Source organism: Galeopterus variegatus, unplaced genomic scaffold (genome assembly GCF_000696425.1).
Source record: "Galeopterus variegatus unplaced genomic scaffold, G_variegatus-3.0.2 Scaffold4118, whole genome shotgun sequence".
In the NCBI taxonomy this organism is placed as follows: domain Eukaryota; kingdom Metazoa; phylum Chordata; class Mammalia; order Dermoptera; family Cynocephalidae; genus Galeopterus; species Galeopterus variegatus.
In genome coordinates, this window is record NW_007730229.1 from 21,808 (window position 1) to 42,466 (window position 20,659).

The 20,659-nt window shown below is 44.1% G+C and overlaps 1 protein-coding gene across 1 annotated transcript in view; it reads right to left on the bottom strand.

Moving 5' to 3' along the window:
- Window positions 1-2,270: 2,270 nt before the first annotated feature.
- Window positions 2,271-20,659, bottom strand: part of WDR45B (WD repeat domain 45B) — a 30,001-nt gene continuing 11,612 nt past the window's right edge. Inside the window, exons 3-10 of the mRNA XM_008586784.1 lie at window positions 15,653-15,754; window positions 12,895-12,982; window positions 11,270-11,364; window positions 8,385-8,575; window positions 6,240-6,325; window positions 5,339-5,440; window positions 4,269-4,390; window positions 2,271-3,766 (exon numbers count right to left, since the gene is read on the bottom strand). Of these exons, the coding sequence (XP_008585006.1) occupies window positions 3,660-3,766; window positions 4,269-4,390; window positions 5,339-5,440; window positions 6,240-6,325; window positions 8,385-8,575; window positions 11,270-11,364; window positions 12,895-12,982; window positions 15,653-15,754 (893 nt within the window). The 3' untranslated portion in view covers window positions 2,271-3,659. The remainder of the gene's footprint in view (window positions 3,767-4,268; window positions 4,391-5,338; window positions 5,441-6,239; window positions 6,326-8,384; window positions 8,576-11,269; window positions 11,365-12,894; window positions 12,983-15,652; window positions 15,755-20,659) is intronic.

Genomic DNA, 20,659 nt, shown 5'->3' on the forward strand with positions numbered 1-20,659 from the left:
GGGGCTCTAACCAACTGAGCTGACTGGCCAGCCCCTTAATTGTCTTTAATAACAAAAAATACAAATAAGTATGCTTGGGCCACTAAAGTATGTCCTGACGTGTTCATGAGTTGTAAAAAGTTAAAAACAGGATTTTTAATGCTGCTTATAATTATAAATTTTACATCCAAAGTGCGGGGCTAAGAATGGTCTTCTCTGGAGGTGGAAACACAGGGCAATTTTGCTTACAAGTTTATTTTTCTATACGTTCTTTATTTTACAAGTAACATTTTGCTTTTGATCATAAGTACTTTTCAATCCATTTTGAAAAGAAACATTTGACACAAGTTTCAAAATGTGATCAATCAAATGCCTCTTGAAACAGGAAGAACTGAGAAAAGATGCGGGGCCAAGTCACGTGAAATAACCTCTGGCATCTAGAAGTTTGGTTTGGTCGCAGAAAGAAAATACAAATACAAAAACCTTTGGTCATCCAAGACTGCAGGTGGCCAGCGCCACTGGCAAAAGTCCTGGGAGGGAGGGGAGGGAGCTGGGGGTTCGCACGGTGCCATCACACACAGGGTGCAGATCACGGCTCTCATCCACGGGCCGGCTGTGGTGAGCCGAGGGTTTCTGAGAAGGAAGGTGAACTGAGCAAGGCTGAGCAGACTGTCCCCACAGATATTTGAAAACCACTGGGGGAGAGAAAGGGAAGGTAAGAAATGCTGCCGAAGAGTCTTCTGTGCCCCCATGCTGGAAAAATCAGACAGAAAGCCTGGTGAGGGGATGCCATCTGAGGCAGTAACTGGAAAGATAAGCTGCTAGGTAGGGGCTCTGGAGTCCCCTGCAAGGACCTCCACCTCTGCATCCCTTGACATCCACGTTCAGGGCCCAGCACAGGTTTGAAGCTGTGGCAGCTCGGCCTTGTTTTCTGCACGATGCTTTGAATGAGTGATCTAGGGTGGCAAACCAAGGTGACATGCGCACCTGGGGAGGGCAGATGGTGCCTGGGGGCCTCGTCACTTGGGTGCCTCCCTCCAGGCCTTCGACCTTCTATCCATGAGCCTCCTTCAGGGCACTTCTCAGAAGAGACGTGGTGCGTAGTCGCTGTTCTATGAGGGAAGTTGCAGCCAGGAGGAAACACCAAGGGGACAGACCTGCACCCCTCATAAAGTGAACCAGCACTGACCTCACATGCTACCGAGCACACTGGACGGTGTGAGCTGTGAAGCTGACCAGGGAGGCCACCACCGAGATGAGCCTGGCCTGAGCCATGGCCAGCTCCCAGCCTGGCCTCCTGCACTGCGACAACACTTCTCAGTGGGCATGGCCCCTCACATGCTGCCCCAGTGATGCCCCTGCATCTCGTCTTATGAAGGGGTGGAGGTTGTACCCTGACGTCAGCAGGATGTGTTGAGTACCCCGGCTGTGTGGGGAATGGCATGCTCCGTGCCCCTAGCGATGTGGCCTCCGTACAAAGCCCCGCTGTCCTCACCAGCTCTGAAGCTGTTGGTACGCACTGCAAGACCCATTTTCATGGATTTTCACTCCTAGTTTAATTTTTAATACCTTAGACTGTATTTGGGGAAACTATAAAGTGGCCCTCCTTTAAATGTGAAGGATCTTCCTACTCCCCTACCCGAGAAGTCAGATCTAAAGCTAAACAAATCAAAATGACACTGGCTAAGACAGAGACAGAGCGGCCCCTACACCACACTGGTGGCTGCCACCGCTGGACAGACACCTCAGGCACACCAGCATCTCCCTGAGGGGTAGCACACTGCTGCCTCTGGAAGGAGGGAAGGCCAAGGTTAGCCTGATGCTGATAAAGACACACAAAAACTGAGAGAACATGACTGTCTTCATCTCTGCTGTCTAAGCAGAACCTCAGACCCTCCTGCAGCCACATAGTTTCTACTGATGGGATTATCCTTTTTCCCTTCTCTAGAAGTGCCAAGGCTGTCTATGAAGGAGCAAGCACCGTCCCTTGCCAGGCCACCTGCTGTGCAAGCAGCAGGGGTGTGAAGCTCTGGGCGCGACGCGTGTTCCTTTTTCCCTTCTCTAGAAGTGCCAAGGCTGTCTATGAAGGAGCAAGCACCATCCCTTGCCAGGCCACCTGCTGTGCAAGCAGCAGGGGTGTGAAGCTCTGGGCGCGACGCGTGCAGCACTGACTTCTACCCCCTCTTGCCACAGCAGCACCCTGACCAGTCGTGCTCTGAAGCCGGCAATCCAACCAGATTCTCAAAACAAGGGGAAGGACGTTCGCTTTTTAACACACAATTCTATTTCCCTTTTACAGGTGCAGAGTACAACAAAATTAGTCACTTTTATTTAAAAGAAACATTACAAATAAATGTGCAAAATTAAATTTCATGATTAAATACACATAAAAGTAACATGCATACTTTACATCAAAATCCACATACAAAGTTAGTTGATTACAAGACAGCAAAGAACTGGCAAAACTGAAAACTTGTTTCTATGTGAATCTTAAATGTTTGCAACCTGAAATCAAAACCATAAAATTAAGTTTCTTTAAAAGGAATTTAAGAAAATTAAATATATACCTCAAGTAGTACTGACAATGTGGAGCCCATAACCTATGTGAGTTACCAAGTGTTGAAGAAAAAAAAAAAAAAAGTCGTGTCTTTCATTCCCAAAATGTTAGTGTGCAGCTGTTCCGTAAATGCTGGGGTGGGGAGACGGCGAAGACGGGCAGCGGAGAGGGCACGCTGATTAGGCTTCTCCCTCCGCACCGACACAAACCGCCAGAGGATGCTGGCACCGTTTTGTGGAGATGTCCTTCCAAATTAAGTGATGCTTTCTTCTATGACTAATTTTTAAGTCTATGCATTACTTTGTTCCCTACATATAAACAGAGAAACTCAGTTTTAACAGAAAATTTAACCAGGACACCAAGCTGCCCACCAATCCCCTCCAAACCCCAGGGATTGGCTGCTCTTGTTGGTGACACAAAGTGCTCTGCCACTGGGTGGGTCTGGAGTTGTAAGGGCTCCAACAGAGAGACAAGACACCCACATGAGGGCACAGAAAACCCAGCCACGTTTCGGCCCAAAGACCATGACGCTGGGTTCACGCAAGGGGAAACGTCCACACTGTGATCTCTTAATGGGGTATGTTGTTTTTCTTCAAGTTCAGAAAGGAGAACAGTTCCTTTCTCCTTCTCTAAGGCAGGCTGCTGGTATTCTTGATCTGCTTGAACCTGCTTGCCATGTAAGGACATTTACACTTGTCCATTTCCCCACTGCAGACTCAGTAAAAATGAAGAAATCTGTTGCAAAAACCAACTTTGACCTGTCCGTGCGTCTCTCAGCTCAGTCCCTAGGTTTGCATGGAGCCTCCTCTGTTGATGGGAGGGCGCAGTGGAGCCACTAAGCTAACGTCACAGTTGAACTAAAGGAACAGCCAGCTCTCAGCATGAGCTGCGCAGAACCGGTGAGTATCTACGGTGTCTTGGTAATTCTTTCTTTAATACTGGAAATGGGAAGCCTTTTTTAGGAATGCAGACAACCACATATGGCTTCAAGACCAAGGTCCCTGGGCAGTCCCTCAAGCCCGTTGCTCATGAGGCCCACGGGGCGCTGGCACCAGCCCCGGGAGCTTGAGGGGCGATGGGTGGTGGGTGCTGGCTGCGTTCCCCAGTGAAGAGTCATAGCTTGTCACAGCTTGTCGTCGGTCATTTCTAGAAACTGTGCATAGACATCCCGGATGCACTCCCCCTTGGGGTTGAATAGGAATTTGTAGTAGCTGCCGTCTGCACAAATCGCTGGGACAGAAGGAGACCATTTTACCCATGTGCTTCTTCCCCCAAAAGTTAAAAGCAAACAGTCCTTAACTGCACTGCGAATGGCCCCGTGAAGCACTGAGCAGCTCCTGAAAGTCACCTGGAAAGCCTGCCCCTCCCTCACTGAGCCAAGAGACCTACTGTTCTGAGGGCATATGTTTGTTCACCTAGTTTTGGCTACAGGGAAAAAACATTCTTTGGTCATCTGTAAAAAACCAAAAGATGTGTCCCAACAATTTCTTGGGGAAACCCAGAAGGAGTGGGGCTGGGGCTGAAAACATCCTACAGGCTATGTAGACCGTGCACGGGACACACTGTACCCATAGGAGAGAAAGAAGGGGGGCTATGAGAGCAGCCACCAGAGCTGTGCAGCCTTGACTATGCCTGGGGGAGGGCCCGATGGGAAGCTGGGTCTGAGGCTTGGCGGATGGACCCGGGGTGAGAAGCGGGGGAGGGCCATTCTCACTCAGGAAAAGCCACTTACCAATGACAGCATTTGGCTCTGTTCCAAAGGCACAAATGCATGGAGAGCCTGAGGGAACCTGAAACTTGGAAAAACTCCATTTGGAACTGAAGTATTTTGGAAGGAAACTGGCTGAGGCCAAACTGTGAGGACAAGGAAGAAAAGAAAGCGCCATCGTATTCACAAAACAAAGTTTAAAAGATACAGAAATGTGACCTGCTTAAACCCAGAACGCTGTTAAAAATACTAAAATGCTAGGGCCGGCCCGGTGGCACACTGCTACAGTGCGCCGCTTGGGAGTGTGGTGGCGCTCCCGCCGAGGGTTCGGATCCCACATACAGACCGGCCGCTCACTGGCTGAGCGAGGTGCGGGCGCAACACCGAGGGTTGCGATCCGTTGCCGGTCACGAAAAAAGACAAAAAGGAAAAAAAAATACTAAAATGCTCTCTTTAACACAGTGTTAGTCAAAGATTGTTTTAAAATTCTATTTTTGCTTTTAATCTTTTATTTCTCACATATAAAAAATTGAATCCTTAGAAATAATTTTATGATAAAACCAGACCCTGTCATTACTAAAAGAGGCAGAGGTTTCTCCTGCCATCAAACTAATCTTCTGAACACAGTAAACACATGGAAAACCATCTGAGTTCAGGACTAAGTTCTAAACCACCTGAAACATGCCTGGATCTTCATCAGACATTTCCTAAGGAGCGAATGACAGGGCAGTAAAAATGCCATTGTTTCGGGCCGGCCCGTGGCTCACTCGGGAGAGTGCGGTGCTGATAACACCAAGGCCCCGGGTTCGGATCCCACATAGGGATGGCCGGTTCGCTCACTGGCTGAGCATGGTGCTGACAACACCAAGTCAAGGGTTAAGATCCCCTTACCGGTCATCTTTAAAAAAAAAAAAAAAAAATGCCATTGTTTCAGGGTCAGACAATCTGTACTGATTTTCAAACCCCAACAAAAATCAAATGACAGATGATAAAGATTCCGACCTTGACTCAATATTAAGGTCGTCCACACTGAAGCAATGGTTAATCCTTTTAACTGTGGGCTTTTCCTCACCACCAGACTTCCTAAAACATACCTAGACTGCTTATTCCTTTTTGGATCTTCAGCCGCAAAAATGTGCACTGTGCCGTGGTCGCTGGACACACAGATGAGGGAGGCATCCTGATTGAAGTTAATGCTGCAGGAAAAACCGGTAGAAGCTCGGGTTCTGTGCAGACGTAGAGGAGACCAGAGATCCAACCCGCACAAAGAGGGTCAAGGCCACGGGCCAAGGGCGCCATCCAGCATGATGCAGGAAGGCTCTCTCCCTGGGGGCCCCATCGATGGAGCACCAAAAGGCTGTGTGCTCAGGGAGAGGGAAGGAGCTCCCTGCAGACCACCCCCCACATGCCATGCAGGGCAGGCTCTCAGGAGACTCAGGTGAGAAAGACTCACTTCTCCAACAACTAGGCCCTTGGAGGTACAGGCTGCCCCTTTGGAGGTTACCTGGACTACGGCAGGTAACACTGGCCATGTGCAGTCTCCATCCTGACAGCAGACAGACAGGAGGGTGTTCTGCATGCCACAAGGCCCAGGACCCCACAGGTAAATCCACTAAATTTATAAATTAATTATGTTTTCCTCCTACAGACTGAAATGCTGCTCAATACCTTCAAAGGCCACAGGTGAGAGGGTAGCACCAGGCCCTGTGACCATGGCCAAACATGGCTTCAGCACTTCAGACACCCACAAGATGTCAGAACACAATTACTGCAGAGAAAGCAGTTCATTCTCTCAAAAGCATAATAGGTTGGAGTAATTACAGATGAACTAACAAGCTCTATAGCATTTACTTTAAAACACTATAGAAAAAATCAGCTAGAGTGATGGATGAGGTGTGGCTATTCCTGACCCTTCCCCAAATTACACAGGCCATTTCCACGTCATCAACCCAAAGCAATGGCTCTTCTCTAGAGGGAAATTATGAATATTCTTACCAGTAAATATTAGCTGCTTGAGATCCTCTTCGCAGTTCCTGGATTAAATGCCCTGATGAAGTATCAAATATTCTTATAAGGGTCCCCTTTGAAAAACAGTGAAGTGTTTCATTATCAGATTCACAACTCTTTAGTTAGTTTTTTGAAATGATTTATATTCACAAACCCATTAGCCCACACAACCCTTTCCCAAACTCACCCACATCACCTAAAACTCAACTTTTCCCTCTGTCTGCCAACCCCTGAGAATGTGCTGGCGGCTCCCAGTCCCACAGCACTGGGCAGGGGTCACGAGAGGGTTCAGGAGACAATCTCCTGGCAGTGCAGTCTCGACTGATCCCAGGTGTCTGTTCCCCTGGCTGAAGCCCAAGAGAAACACCCAGGCCCAGGGTGGTTCCCTCTTCCTGCTAAACACGTTCCTCGTCTAGAGAAATGTCATCTGAATTGTAACTCCCATAGGTAGTTAGAAAAAGTAGCACAGTATAATCCTGCCATCAAAAAGATGAGGCGTTCCTGCTAAACACGTTCCTCGTCTAGAGAAATGTCATCTGAATTATAACTCCCATAGGTAGTTAGAAAAAGTAGCACAGTATAATCCTGCCATCAAAAAGATGAGGCATAACAAAATAAAACGACTTTAGACTGTTCAAGTCAACCATGCCTACTTTCCCAAGACAGAGAAAGTGCCTAAGAACTCATGGAAGGACTCAGAACTCTTTTTTGGTTTTGCTTTTAACATTTCCCCCATAATGAAGAACATTCCTTAGCTGATTCTGATAGCTGGGAAAAATGTGAACTTTACAGCTTTTGTGGAAAGCTATTTGACAATATCTATTAAAATAAAAAAACCCTTATGTGCTGAAGCACTTCTCCTGGGAATGCAACCCAGCAGCACTTCTCCTGGGAATGCAACAGGGAGCCCAGCTAGGAGGGGACAAGGCGGGAAACACCCTCACAAGGTGACTGCTAAACAGTCGTGGAATATTATTATACAGACTCTGCAGTCTGGTCTAATCCAGTTCACAGCAGTTAACTTGGAGGGTGCGGCTAAGCTGAGAACAGCAAGAAGAGGGCAAGTACATACGTAATCCCACATTCGTAATTGGGATTCTGTCTAAAACAATGATAGTGAAAAACACACTGGACGGAGGCAGGGACAGACAATCTAAAGGTAAAACGTTAAGAAAAAACATACTAAAATATAGAAAAATTCCTGTTTATGAATTTATATATGATTATATTTGTTGCTAATGTAACAACATTCTAAAGAATGACATCTTAAAACAAAACAAACCCTAAATCTATTCTTAGCTCACTCCAAGGAGGAAGTGGGACATGCTACTCTGTGCCACTCTTCCCAGCGTATTGAGGAAGGACCCTGTGCGGGACTGACGCTGACTTCTCCAGCAGCCGCCATGGGCGCCATGCAAAATGGGCAGAGCAGTCTCTCCTGCCATCCCCAGCAAGGCGAAGCGCAGAGCCTACTCCACCGAACTTCAACCGACTGTGTCTACAAATGGACACAATCACTGGCTTGCAGTTCCACCCCACTTGACAGTTTATAATCTCCTCCAAAGTGACCCCGGGCTTGCAGTCCTACATGAAAACTATAGTAAAAGATACCAACTTTTCTATTGTAAAAATCGGAATTAATTAGGCTAAAGTAAGTAAAAACACCAGATTTTAAATTACGAAAAATTTTAACTGATACTTTTTCATATAGGCAAACAAAGGATAATATTGCCAATATTTTAAATTATAATTTGGTGGTAATCCAATAGGGAAACGTACTTAGGCAGATAAGAAGACGTAAGCACAGAAACTGAGTGGTTCTGAAATGTTTATGGCAATATGACTGTGATTTTAGGTCTGCTGATTCTAATGATAAGAATGGGGGGTGTATTATATATCCTTTTGTTTCTTTTTTTTTTAAGTAATTTATTTTTATCATATTTTACAATGTATTGCTTGTGAAGAATTGTAAATAAAACTTGTCCTTGCAACAATCTGTGTAGCCCTGACCTAGACCCCACTCAGATGACCTGAGGAGGCCACAGGCCACCCCACAGCCACTACAGATGGGCCAGCTCGCCCCCTTCAAGTCAAGCCTGAGACTCCAGGAAACACACATAGGTGCAGGCTTACTTTTTCGGATGCGGTTGCGATTCTTGTTCCCTGCAGATTGAGAGCGATGCAGCTCAAGACGCCCTCATGTGCGGGAATGTCCACAGGCGGCTTTTCAGTGCTGGCCAGGTCCACGAGCTGAACGTGGCCAGTGTGTGTGCCCGGGAAGGCCAGGAGGGAGTTGTTACTGTTGGGACACAGGACACAGAGGCCTAAACAGAGACAGAGAAACCCATCAGGAAATGTCAGCCGACCTCAAAGCCTCTGATTTCCCTCAACCAAAACCTATTCTCCACCCTCAAGTCCTCAGAAAACACAGTATTTAATGGGTTTTCATTTATATCAGAATCATAAAATTAGGGCCAGCCCGGTGGCGCACTGGATAGTGCGCCGCTTGGGAAGCGCGGTGGCGCTCCCGCCCGAGGGTTCGGATCCCACATACAGACCGGTTCCCGCTCACTGGCTGAGCGAGGCGCGGGAGCAACACCGAGGGTTGCAGTCCCGTTGCCGGTCCCCGGTCCGGTGCGGGGGCAACACTGAGGGTTGCGATCTGTTGCCGGACACGGAAAAAAAAAAGACAAAATAAAAAGACAAAAAAAGAATCATAAAATTAATTTAAAGACTTTTCACTGTAAAGGGTATAAGAGGGCCAAGCAAAGATACCTCCCATGAGACCCCTTCATAACTGAAAACATGTGCTGAACAGTATATTGAATAAATTTTATCAACTGTCTTTCATGGTGCTGGCAACTGAGAATGCAATGAAAAATCACAAAATTTAACAACCACTCCATTAACAATAGCATAAACAAAATACTTAGGAATAAATTTATCAACAGATGCACGAGACCTATGCTTGCACATCACAAAGGAAAATCAAAGATGACCTGATAGATGGACAGCTGTGATCATAGGCTGAAAATGTGATATTGTTAATACCTGATTCATTTCTAGAGTCAACGCAATCATAACTTTTAGAAGAAATAGACAAACTGATACTAAGAGTTATAAGAAAAAACAAAGGCCCTAGAATAGGTAAAAAAAAAAAAAGAAAAAAGAAAAAACTTTGTAAAATAAAACAAGATTGGAGGACTTGTATTATCTCATTCCAAGATCTACTTTAAAGCTCCAGAAATCAAGGCAATACGGTATTGGCAGAGGAACAGAAAAACAGATCACTGGAACAGAATTAAAAGTCCAGGAAAAAACTCACACTTATTTGATCAAAACAAAGATACCAAGGTGAATTCAATGCAGAAAAAATAGTCTTTTCAGCAAACGGAACTCAAAACTGGATATCCATATAGAAACAACAAACCTGGATCCTTACCTCATACCATATACAAAAATTAACTTGAAATTAATCAGACTTAAGAACTAAAGCTATTAAACTTCCAGAAGAAGACATAAAAGAAATCTGTTATGCAAAATGCCACAGGCTGAAAATATCTGCAAAAGTATGCCAGACAAAGTGCTATATCTAGAATATATAAAGAATTCCTTTACCTCAGTAACAAGATAAATAGCCAGTTAAAAAAATGCGCAAAAAATTTGAAGAGACACTTCACAAAAGAAGATACATGAATGGCAAATTAAGCACTTAAAAAGATGCTCACCATCACAAGTCTTCAGAAAAATGCAAACTAAAACCACAAGAGATACTATTACCAGTGAGATACTATCACACACCCACAAAAATGGCTTTTGTTAAAAAGACTGACAATACTGGAACATTCGTAAATCACTGATTGGAATGCAAGAAGATACATTCACTTTGGGCAGTACCTTGGCAGTATTTTATAAAGTTAAACATACAATATGACTTAACAATTGCATTCCTCAGTATTATTAACAAAGAGAAATGAAAAAATATATCCACACAAAGGCTGGTATGTGAACATTCATAGCACCTTTTATCCACAATAGTTAGAAAACTGGCAAATGGATTAACAGTTATGATGTACCTACCCATACTGTGGAATATTACTCAGCAATAAAAAGAAGAAAAATAATAACACACACAAAACATATTATGCTAAGGGAAAGATACCAAACATATGTCAAAAGGCAAAACTGATAGGTCAGGTGAGGGAGGGGAGTGCTTGAGGAAACATTTTCGGGTGATGAGTGTGTCTTGACTGCAATGGTGTTTATACAACTGTTTACAATGAATAAAATTTATAAAATAATATTCTTAAAATGAGTAAGTTTTATGTAAATCATACTTCAACAAAGCTAGGGGGAAAACCCCCAAAATTTAAAAAAACATGAAAACAATATAAAGTTAGCCATAAGCAATTCTCCAATCCAGAAGAAAAGGCAAGGAAGTGTTTGACCAGAACTCAGTGGCTCCAATGTTGTGAACGGACAAGAATTTAATAAAAATATGGGTTCTGGAGCTCCCTGAACGGCTGAGATCACTGGGTGGGAAGGAGCAGGGAGTGAGATCTCCATCCTGAGACAGCCTCCACAGTGACCCTGGTAAGTAGTTTTTAAATTTTTTTTAAAAGATGACTGGTAAGGGGATCTTAGCCCTTGACTTGGTGTTGTCAGCACCACGCTCTCCCAAGTGAGCCACAAGCCGGCCCTATATGGGATCTGAACCTGTGGCCTTGGTGTTATCAGCATCACACTCTCCCAAGTGAGCCACGGGCCGGCCCCTGGAGTTAGGTTTTAAAACCACTAATCTAAGACGCTGAGCTGCAGAACTACAGGAGACCCAGGGAAGAGGCAGGGAAGTTAAAAGCCAGCATCTCCTTCAAAGTGCCCCGACTATGCTCATGACTGCTCTAACCACAGCAACACTGCTCAGATAAAGATGCACTTGGAGGAGAGGGCACCCAGAACAGGTCTGCACCCCCCTGTGCACCAAGCTCCCATCATCATCCATTCTCTGAATTTCTCACCTTTAGGGTTATAGCAGGTTTCAAAGACGTGCAACTGATGGGGATTGTGTGTGAATGTGAACACTTTAATCATGGAGTCCAAAACAACCACAATTCTGGAAAGAAAAACATGATCAGAGTTCCCCTCCTCAAAAGTGAAACCCAAACATTTTGTGATTTTTGTTCTTATAATTTTGAACCCTAGAAACACTGGAAATACCACATCACACTGCTGTGCAAGAGAGTCCTTGGAAGCAGATCAGCAGCGTGCTACCTGGAGGTGTGTGCATGTGGGCCCTGCACTCAGCAGATCAGCAGCGTGCTACCTGGAGGTGTGTGCGTGTGTGCCCTGCACTCAGCAGATCAGCAGTGTGCTACCTGGAGGTGTGTGCACGTGGGCCCTGCACTCAGCAGATCAGCAGCGTGCTACCTGGAGGTGTGTGGATGTGGGCCCTGCACTCCTGCGTGAACTCTTCTCACCTGGGCAGGGGTCAGCTACAAAAACTTTGAGGTTCAGAGACATTACTGTCAAACATTTCAACTACAGTAAGAACACACAAAAATACATAGGGCAGAAATTATATTTTTGTACTCTTACAGATGTCTTGATAATTAGGAAGAGTTTGAAAGAAGATCCTTGATCTGACTCAAACGTGCATTACTAAGGGCCTTTAAATACTGACATCACTAAAAATGACAAATATAAATAAGATAGCAGGGACGAAAGAACGCCTGTTGACATTCCAGTTGCTTAGCCTTTGCCCTCCTGCAGCTGAGACTACAACATGTAAATCACATCAAATTAAGATCCAAAAGAATGCAGGGCCGAGCCTGTGGCGCACTCGGGAGAGTGCGGCATTGGGAGTGCAGCGGAGCTCCTGCCGCGGGTTCGGATCCTATATAGGGATGACCAGTGCGCTCACAGCGCTCACTGGCTGAGCACGGTGCAGCCGGTCTCAAAAAGGACAAAACAAAACAAAACAAAAGAATGCAGCTCTGCTCTATTTTGCTCAACCTACCAGGATGAATTTCCATGTTCTCCTAAACACCATTAAGGCAATGGTTGACAGAGAAACCTGCTACTTTTGAAAGGTATGATTCAATAACACCTGCTCACTAAGGAGCTTCCAAATTATCCTTTACCCTCAAATCCATAACAATTACTGATAGGCGTGTTTGCAAAGTATAGCTAACAGTGAGGCAATTCAAGTTTCACAACTCATATGCATGGCTCTGTGTCTGCTGAATGGGGACAGTGCTCCTGAAGGAGCAGAGTCACTGCCAGGCCCAAGGCAGGTGCATTTCATTCACACTTGCCAAGTACTCACCTCTACAGGGCCCTGGAAGCCAGTACAATTCACTACCTCCAGTACTGCAACATGAATAATCCTTACGTCCTCTGGGCCATAAACTAGTTATCAACATTTTAATATATTGTTTCCTAAACATTTTTCTCTTCTTTTCTTGGGGCAGGCTGGCTGGTAAGGGCATCCGAACGCTTGACTTTGGTGTTACAAGACTGTGCTCTAATCAACTGAGCTAACCAACCAGCCCCAAGATGGTTTTTCCTTCCACAGAAAAGCATTTCCAGCCATCTTTAGAGAAAGTGAAATTCCACTTTTAAGAATCAATGATACCAAACCTACCGATCTCGCCGCAATTTGACTGCCTTGACTTCTGTAGAAAATTCTATTTCAATAACAGTCTTCTTTTTCAGGTCATCCCAGATCATCACTGAAATATCAGAAAGAATTTATGGATGCAATCATAAGCAGGCTGAGTGCTGGTCGCAGAGAGGCCACCTTGACACATAAGGTGGTTGCCCTCCACACTGGGCACCACTGTCCCACTCTCCCTCACCCCTAACCCCAACCCCTGGGCATCAGACACACCCAAACACCTGCACCTGGGAGGCCTTAGGGAACAACCAGGACAGTGGGGCTGTACCAGGGATTCAACCTCAGGCAAAACTACAAAGACAGTAAAAACATCAGTGGTTGCCAAGGGTTGGGCAGAAGGGAGGTATGAACAGGTGGAGCACAGAGGATGTTTACGGCAGTGGAACTATTCCGTATGGTGCTGTAATGGTGGGTACATGCCATTATACATTTCTCAAAAGTCACAGAATGTACACCAACAAGAGGGAATCCTAACATAAACCAAGGACTTTGGGTGACAACTGCGTGTCAGTGTGGGTTCACTGACTGTAACAGAAGTTACACTCTGATGCAGATTTGATGGTGGGAGAGGCTGTGCATGTGTGGGGACGAGGAGCGTATGGGAACTCTGTACTTCCCGCTCACCTAAAACTGCTCTAAAAAATAAAGCTTTTAATAAAAACGTTGCCTCTAGACTCTACAAAAAGCACATCAGTCAAAAACCCGTTTGAAGGGCCGAGCCCGTGGTGCAGTCGGGAGAGTGCGGCACTGGGAGCGCAGCAGCACTCCTGCCGCGGGTTCGGATCCTATATAGGGATGACCAGTGCGCTCACTGGCTGAGCGCGGTGCGGCCGGTCTCACGAAAAGACAAAAAAAAAAAAAAAAAAAAAAAAAAAAAAAAAAAAAACCCGTTTGAAAATTGCTCTCTTCTAAGACTGTAAAATTTCTAAGATTTTTACACTTCTTGGACAACTTAAGTTTCTTGATGAGTACCGGATTTTACAGGTGAACCAGACGTAAGACAATCTAGTACAAACTGTTCCCTAACAGAGTCTGGGAGGCCACTGACACTCCTCCTCGAACAGCGCAGAGAAGGGTCAAGGAAAGCCGTGCTCCAGCCTCCTGACTTTCCATCCCAAAGCTCTCTTCCCTCATCAATGGTCAATCAAATTCTTCATGACAAGACACCTATCCGGCCGCAGGACTTCTGTACATCCCTAAGTAGCCAGGGTAAAGTAATTCCTATTTCACTGTAAAACCTGACCCACGCTCTGAGCAGGGACACCTCTGGTGTCACTTCCAGGTGGCCTCTTTCAGAGGACTCACAAGCCACAGGCCTCTGCCTATCGGGGTCGTGTTAGCAGCCACATTCCACTCTGCTTTAGGGCTCAACACAGACAAACCTTGGACCTGTGAGCCTGCAGAACTGCTGAAAGGCCAAGATCTCAAACTCAGTCTCTCATTGTTTTTCCTGCCAACAATTTTTCCATTTTATTTCTCTGCTCCTAATTCTAAAACAAAAACAAACACATCGGGGCTAACCCTCTTTTGAGTGTAGGCTCTGTTTTCCATATTCACATTCATGCGATTCGTGGGACTGTGCCCCATGGCCCTCAGGTCGCGTGGAAACGTGTGGCCTTTCCACACAATCCCTTTCCTTCCTCCTGCACCAGCCTGGGCTATCCCCAACTGCATGGTTTCAAGCAGACCCCGGGCTTGTCCTCATACCCACGGTGCTGGTGGAGCACGTCCCACTCTCAGCATGCAGCCCCAGCTTCATCGCCATCTCCACTCTTCCCCACCTCCCTCATTACCCTCTCTCCCTTTCCCACCTCCTTCCCCCCCCACCTACTCTGGAACCTGTCACCATTGGGCTCCCACCCAACACTCCTCCAGGCCACCAGTGGTCACAGGCCCAGAGGTCTTTCCTCGCGCCTCCTCCTCCCACCCCCACCTCCCAGCACCTACTTCTCTTTTCCTACCTCTCCCCTTGAACAAAGGCTTCCCATCTCTGCCTCCAACCTGTGGTATCTCTTCACTCCATCTTATACATGGCTCCTAGATTAGAACTTCCCTAAAACACACATGGTGGCGTCTTTTTCCTGGCCATACCCTCGCCTGGCATTCAAGGCCCCCCAGTCTGGCCCCAATCAGCCTTCCATTTCTCCCGGTGTTCTACCCTCCTTTTCAAGCCCTCTTCCCTCAACCCAGAGCTAGTTGAAGCTAGTTTGCAGGCATGAAGTATATGGTGGGTAAAGCTTTCTGTTCCTCCTTTTACTTTAAAAGGGCCAGACTTCTCACACTGCAACTGCCTTCAATACACACACACCAAAACCAGAACAATACCTGTAAACCCAGAGCCAACTGATTTTTATGTGGCCACCAAACTAATGTTTCTGTTAATCAATGGCTTGCCTGCCACGCCTTGCTCCTGTGAACTCATGACCTGCATGATACCTGCATGATACCACAGGTGTGGCAATGCCCCCACTTCCCATTTGCCAATATTAACTAAAAAGCAGGCGTTGCACGTCAGTGGGAACAAGTGGTCCTTTTCACACATTCCTTCTGGGAACAGTGCAGTGACCACACACTCTTTCTGGTTGTATCTTCCCTGGTGACTAGCCCTTCATACTTCATAAGTCTACCTAGGAAGATCACACGTGGCCACAGACATAAAGACGTCCTAAGAAGTTCAAAACGCTCCTACACACGAGGCATGGTTCTTAATACATGGTTACTTTACCTTTGTTGGGAGGGTATTTTGGCTTTTTTCCACCACCAACTAAAGCTAAATAGTTGCAGCGAAATAACATCTCAACGTGGCCAACTCCTCCTTCTAGAAATTCTGAAATGACAGTTTTCAAAAGTTAATATGTGTATTTTACAATTAAAAAAAGAAAAGGTCAAGTCATGTAATATTAAGCATTTCATTTTTGATCAGCAATTTATATCCAACTACCATCAGAAATAAGAATGGTGACTAGCTAAGAAAAACAGGTGGCAGCGGGCTCCTGACCTCTCAGCATACTGTTGTCATCAGCATGTTTCATAATCACTGAGCAGAGCACCCTAAGAAGCCAACTTAGTAAAATGCATGAAATAGTTTTCAATGCAAAAGCTGAGTTTCTTTTTATTATTTTGAATACATCTTCCATTGAAGTCCGAAATGCTCAAAAACGTTCCTGAGTTACACAAGAGAAAAACGTCCACAGATTTTACGATGTCCTCCATGATGAAAGGATGACTGACGTTCCTTCAGGGAAGCTACGCAACACTGAGGAGAAGTCCCATGTTCCCCACTGCTCAAGTAACTCAGCAGGACTGCCCCACCCAGCTCACTAGTCTGCAATGACCCTGAGCTCTCGGGCTACTGAGGGCACAGCAAAGAAGTGAGGAACTAGAATTCTGGAAATCAGAAGTTAATCTGAGAAGCTCACCTTTGCAGTCACAGCCGCAAAATGATCCAAAAGTTCATCAGCTCACTCTACAAGATACTTAAAATTCAAAGTCCAGAAAGAACTTAATATTCAATATTACCCACGATGAAAACAACTTTTTTAATAGACAACTTAACAGTCCTCTGACACATAAACTACCTCAAAGTAACTGTGACTTTAATAGGATTTGGCCACAGTCCAAATCCAAATGATCACAATGGTTCATCCCTCAATCAGTGCAGCTCTCCTCTGCCATTTGTAAAAGGCCACAGCTCATTAACCCCTGCAGCACAGGAAACTGCCCTCCAGCAACCTGAGGCCACTACTCTTGTTTCCATAAACTCACCCACAATGTGCTGTGATTTGCATGTACCCTCAACCTCATTTTGGAACTTAAACCCCAATATGGTGGTGGAAGGTGGGGCCTTTAAGAGGTGACTGCATTGTGAGGACTCTGATCCATTAATGGAGTGATGGGTTGATGGTTTAATGGGCTGCTGCGGGCATGGTTCTGATGGCTTTATAGGAGAGCGAGTGAGCAGGTTAGCTCTCTTGCTCAGGCCATCCTTGTCATGTGACATCCTGCTTTGCCAAAGGACCCTAAACAGAGCCCCCACCAAGAATAAGGCTCTCACCAGATGTGTTGCCTGGACCTTGGACTCCCTAACCTCCAAAAATATAAAAAATAAATTTCATTTCTTTGTAAGTTACCCAATCTCAGGTACTCTGCTATGAGAGACAGAAAAGGACTAATACACCATGCAACACGATACATAACTGCCTTAACACTCCTGGAAAGATGAATGGTTTGTAATAAACCAGAGCTGAGGAAGAACTCCTAATAACCTTCCATAAAACAAATGCTGACTACTCAGTGGGGGAAAGGACGGTCTCTTCAACAAACGAGGCTACAAAAACTGGATATCTACACACAAAAGAATAAAGTTGGGCCTTTATCTTACACCAAAATTAACTCAAAATGGATTAAGGACCTAACAGTAAGACCCAAAACTAGAAAACTTCTAGAAGAAAACATAAGGGAAAAGCTTCATGACACTGGATTTGGCAATACTTTCTTGGACATGCCACCAAAAGTCCAGGCAACAAAAGCAAAAATAAACAAGTGGAACTACAGCAAACTTTAAAACGTGTGCACACCAAAAGACTCAATCAACAGAGTAAAAAGGCAACCTACAGAAGGGAGAAAGTATCTGCAACTCGTATATCTGATAAGGGGCTAACATCATGAATATATGAAGAACCCTTACAACTCAATAACAAAAAAATCAAATAACCTGATTAAAAAATGTCAAATGACTTGAACAGACATTTCTCCAAAGATGATTTATAAACTGCCAAGAAAACATGCATTACATCATTAATCAGAGAAATGCAAATCAAAATCGTAATGAAGTCCCACGAAGATGCCTATTATTAAAAAAAAAAAAAAAAAAAAAAAACATAAAAAAGCCCCCCAAAAATTCCTATTATAAAAAAAAAAAAAAAAAAACATAAAAAAGCCCCCCAAAAATTCCTATTATAAAAAAAAAAAAAAAAAAACATAAAAAAGCCCCCCAAAAATTCCTATTATAAAAAAAAAAAAAAAAAAACATAAAAAAGCCCCCCAAAAATTCCTATTATAAAAAAAAAAAAAAAAAAAAAAACCCCAGAAAATAACATGTTGGTAAAAATGTTGAGAAATTAAAATTTTTATGCACTGCTTGTTACAGCCTTTATGGAAAGCAGTATGTCAGGTCCTCAAAAAATTAAAAACAGAACTACCTGGGAAAGGCAGAGGGGGACAGAATTTAGAGAGAAATTGAGTAAGGGACACAAAAAATAATTACAATTTGTAATAACATACATGCTAATTATACTGACTTGATCATCACATACTGCACACAAATACTGATAGTCAACACTGTACCCCCAAAATACATATAATCATTTATGTTTCAATTAAGAAAAAAAAAAAAATAGAACTGCCATATGGTCCAGTAATTCCACTTCTGAGTATCTATCTAAAAAGACTTAAAAGCAGGGTCTAAGATATTTGTACAAATATGTTCATAGTGGCATTATTCATAATAACCAAGATGTAGAAGCAACCTAAGTGTCCAGTGATGAATGAATGAATAAACAAAATGTGGTTTTTACAGTCACGCACTGCATAATGACATTTCGGTCAACAATGAACTGCACATACGATGGTGGTTCCAAAGGACTATAACAGAGCTGAAAAACTCCTATTGCCCAGTGATGTGGCAGCCATCGTAATTTTGTAGAGCAAGGCATTACTCACGTAGAAGCAAAAGGCTATACTAGCCTAGGTGTGTAGCAGGCTAGAACATCTAAGTTTGTGTAAAGTACACTCTATGATATTCACACAACAATGAAATAACATAACGATGCGTTTCTCAGAATGTACCCCCGTTAAGTGACATATGACTGTAGATACAATGCAATATTATTCAGCCTTAAAAAGGAAGGAAATTCTGATATATGCATCAACATAGATAAACCTAGAGAACATTATGTTAAATGAAATAAGCCAGTCACAAAAAGACAATTACTGTATGATTTCACTTGTATGAGGTCTCTAAAGTAGTCAAATTCAGAGACATAAAGTAGAATGGTGGTTACAAGGGGTTGGGGGAGGGAGAAACAGGGAATTGTTTAATGGATACAGAGTTTCAGTTTTGCAAGATGAAAAGTTCTAGAGATCTGTTTAACAATATAAATATACTTAGCACTACCATCTGTACACCTAAAAATGGTTAAGATAGTAAATTTTATGTTATATGTTGTTTACCACAATTGAAAAAAAATGCTGCCACTTAAGAACTTCTTTGACCCTGGGGCATTAGAAGTACAACTATTTCAGGTTCAGTCTATTTTAGAAACAAACCTATTAAAAGCAATCTGAGAATTATGTGAAGAGGTAACTAACATATTCTTTAAATACTATTCAACCAAGAGAGAATGTTTAACACTTTCATAAGCAACCCTATGTGAGCTTAAACTTATCAGTAAACTTATTAATGCTCAATTTGTCAGCTTTAGGTCTTTTCAAGTTCTAAAAGCAACAAGCCACTCCCTTAGCAAGATGTGATTCCAGCTAATGGTAAAATGAAGAAATGTCAATGGGCTGCAAAAATCTCTGAAGTATGATTCAGATACAGAGAACCACTTAGGTGAGAGCATTAAAAAAAGAAAATTTTATAGCACCAAGGTCAAGGGTTTGGATCCCTGTACAAGCCAGCTTCATCCCTCCTGCAAAAGAAAACTGACGCACTTCTATGAAGAAATCACCATATATTTTTGCTAAAAGCCCATTAACTTTTGTTTAAAAGTATTTTTAATGTTTTAATTTAAATGATATAGTCTGTGATTTTTCCCTAAGCCTCTTGCTAACAACAAAAAAAGTATTTTAGGGCCGATCCCGTGGCTCACTCGGGAGAGTGCGGCACTGGGAGCGCAGCAGTGCTCCCGCCGTGGGTTCGGATCCTATATAGGGATGGCCGGTGCACTCACTGGCTGAATGCGGTGCGGAAGACACCAAGCCAAGGGTTGTGATCCCCTTACCGGTCACAAAAAAAAAAAAGTATTTTATAAAAACATAAATATTTTGTTTTACTTTTATGCCTATTTCTGGCTGACTCTGATGCAATCTAGAAAAACATCAGTGTCAAGTCACAAACATTTGAGAGTTAAAAATTAAGACGAACAAGCAAAGTTAGTCAGCAGCATATATAGCTATATGGCTTCCGGGCTTTAACTGTGGGGAAAAAAATTAGAAAAGCAGACTTTTCAGAATCAACTGAAGATGCAGAGAAAGGTGAGTTAAGGCCTTTCCTGGGAGGAGCAAAAGTAATCAAAGTTGAGACTCTAAACTCTAAAAGAGTTAGAGACTTTTAAACCCCCTGCCACCCCTGCTGCAGAGAGCCTTCCACAGCACCCGAGCCCCTCCTCCTGCAGCTGAAGGGGGGAGTCTCCCTAAAGGAAGACCAGGGTTGCATTAAGAGCCTCCTGAGTTCCAGGTCCCAAGGGGTGGCACTAAAAAAATATTACAAAGGGCATTGCTTATTTACAGAAAAATCAGAAAGACATGCCCAAGGATGTCAGTATCCATGTCTCTAAAGGTCACTGGGGCTTGGGATTATTTGTGTCAGCATATTAAAAATGTAGAAACAGATCAAGTAGGACATAAAACAGGCTACCAGTAAACATTAACTGATTAAAACTTCAGGCACATTGGGCCGGCCCGGTGGCGCACTGCTACAGTGCGCCGCTTGGGAGTGCGGTGGCGCTCC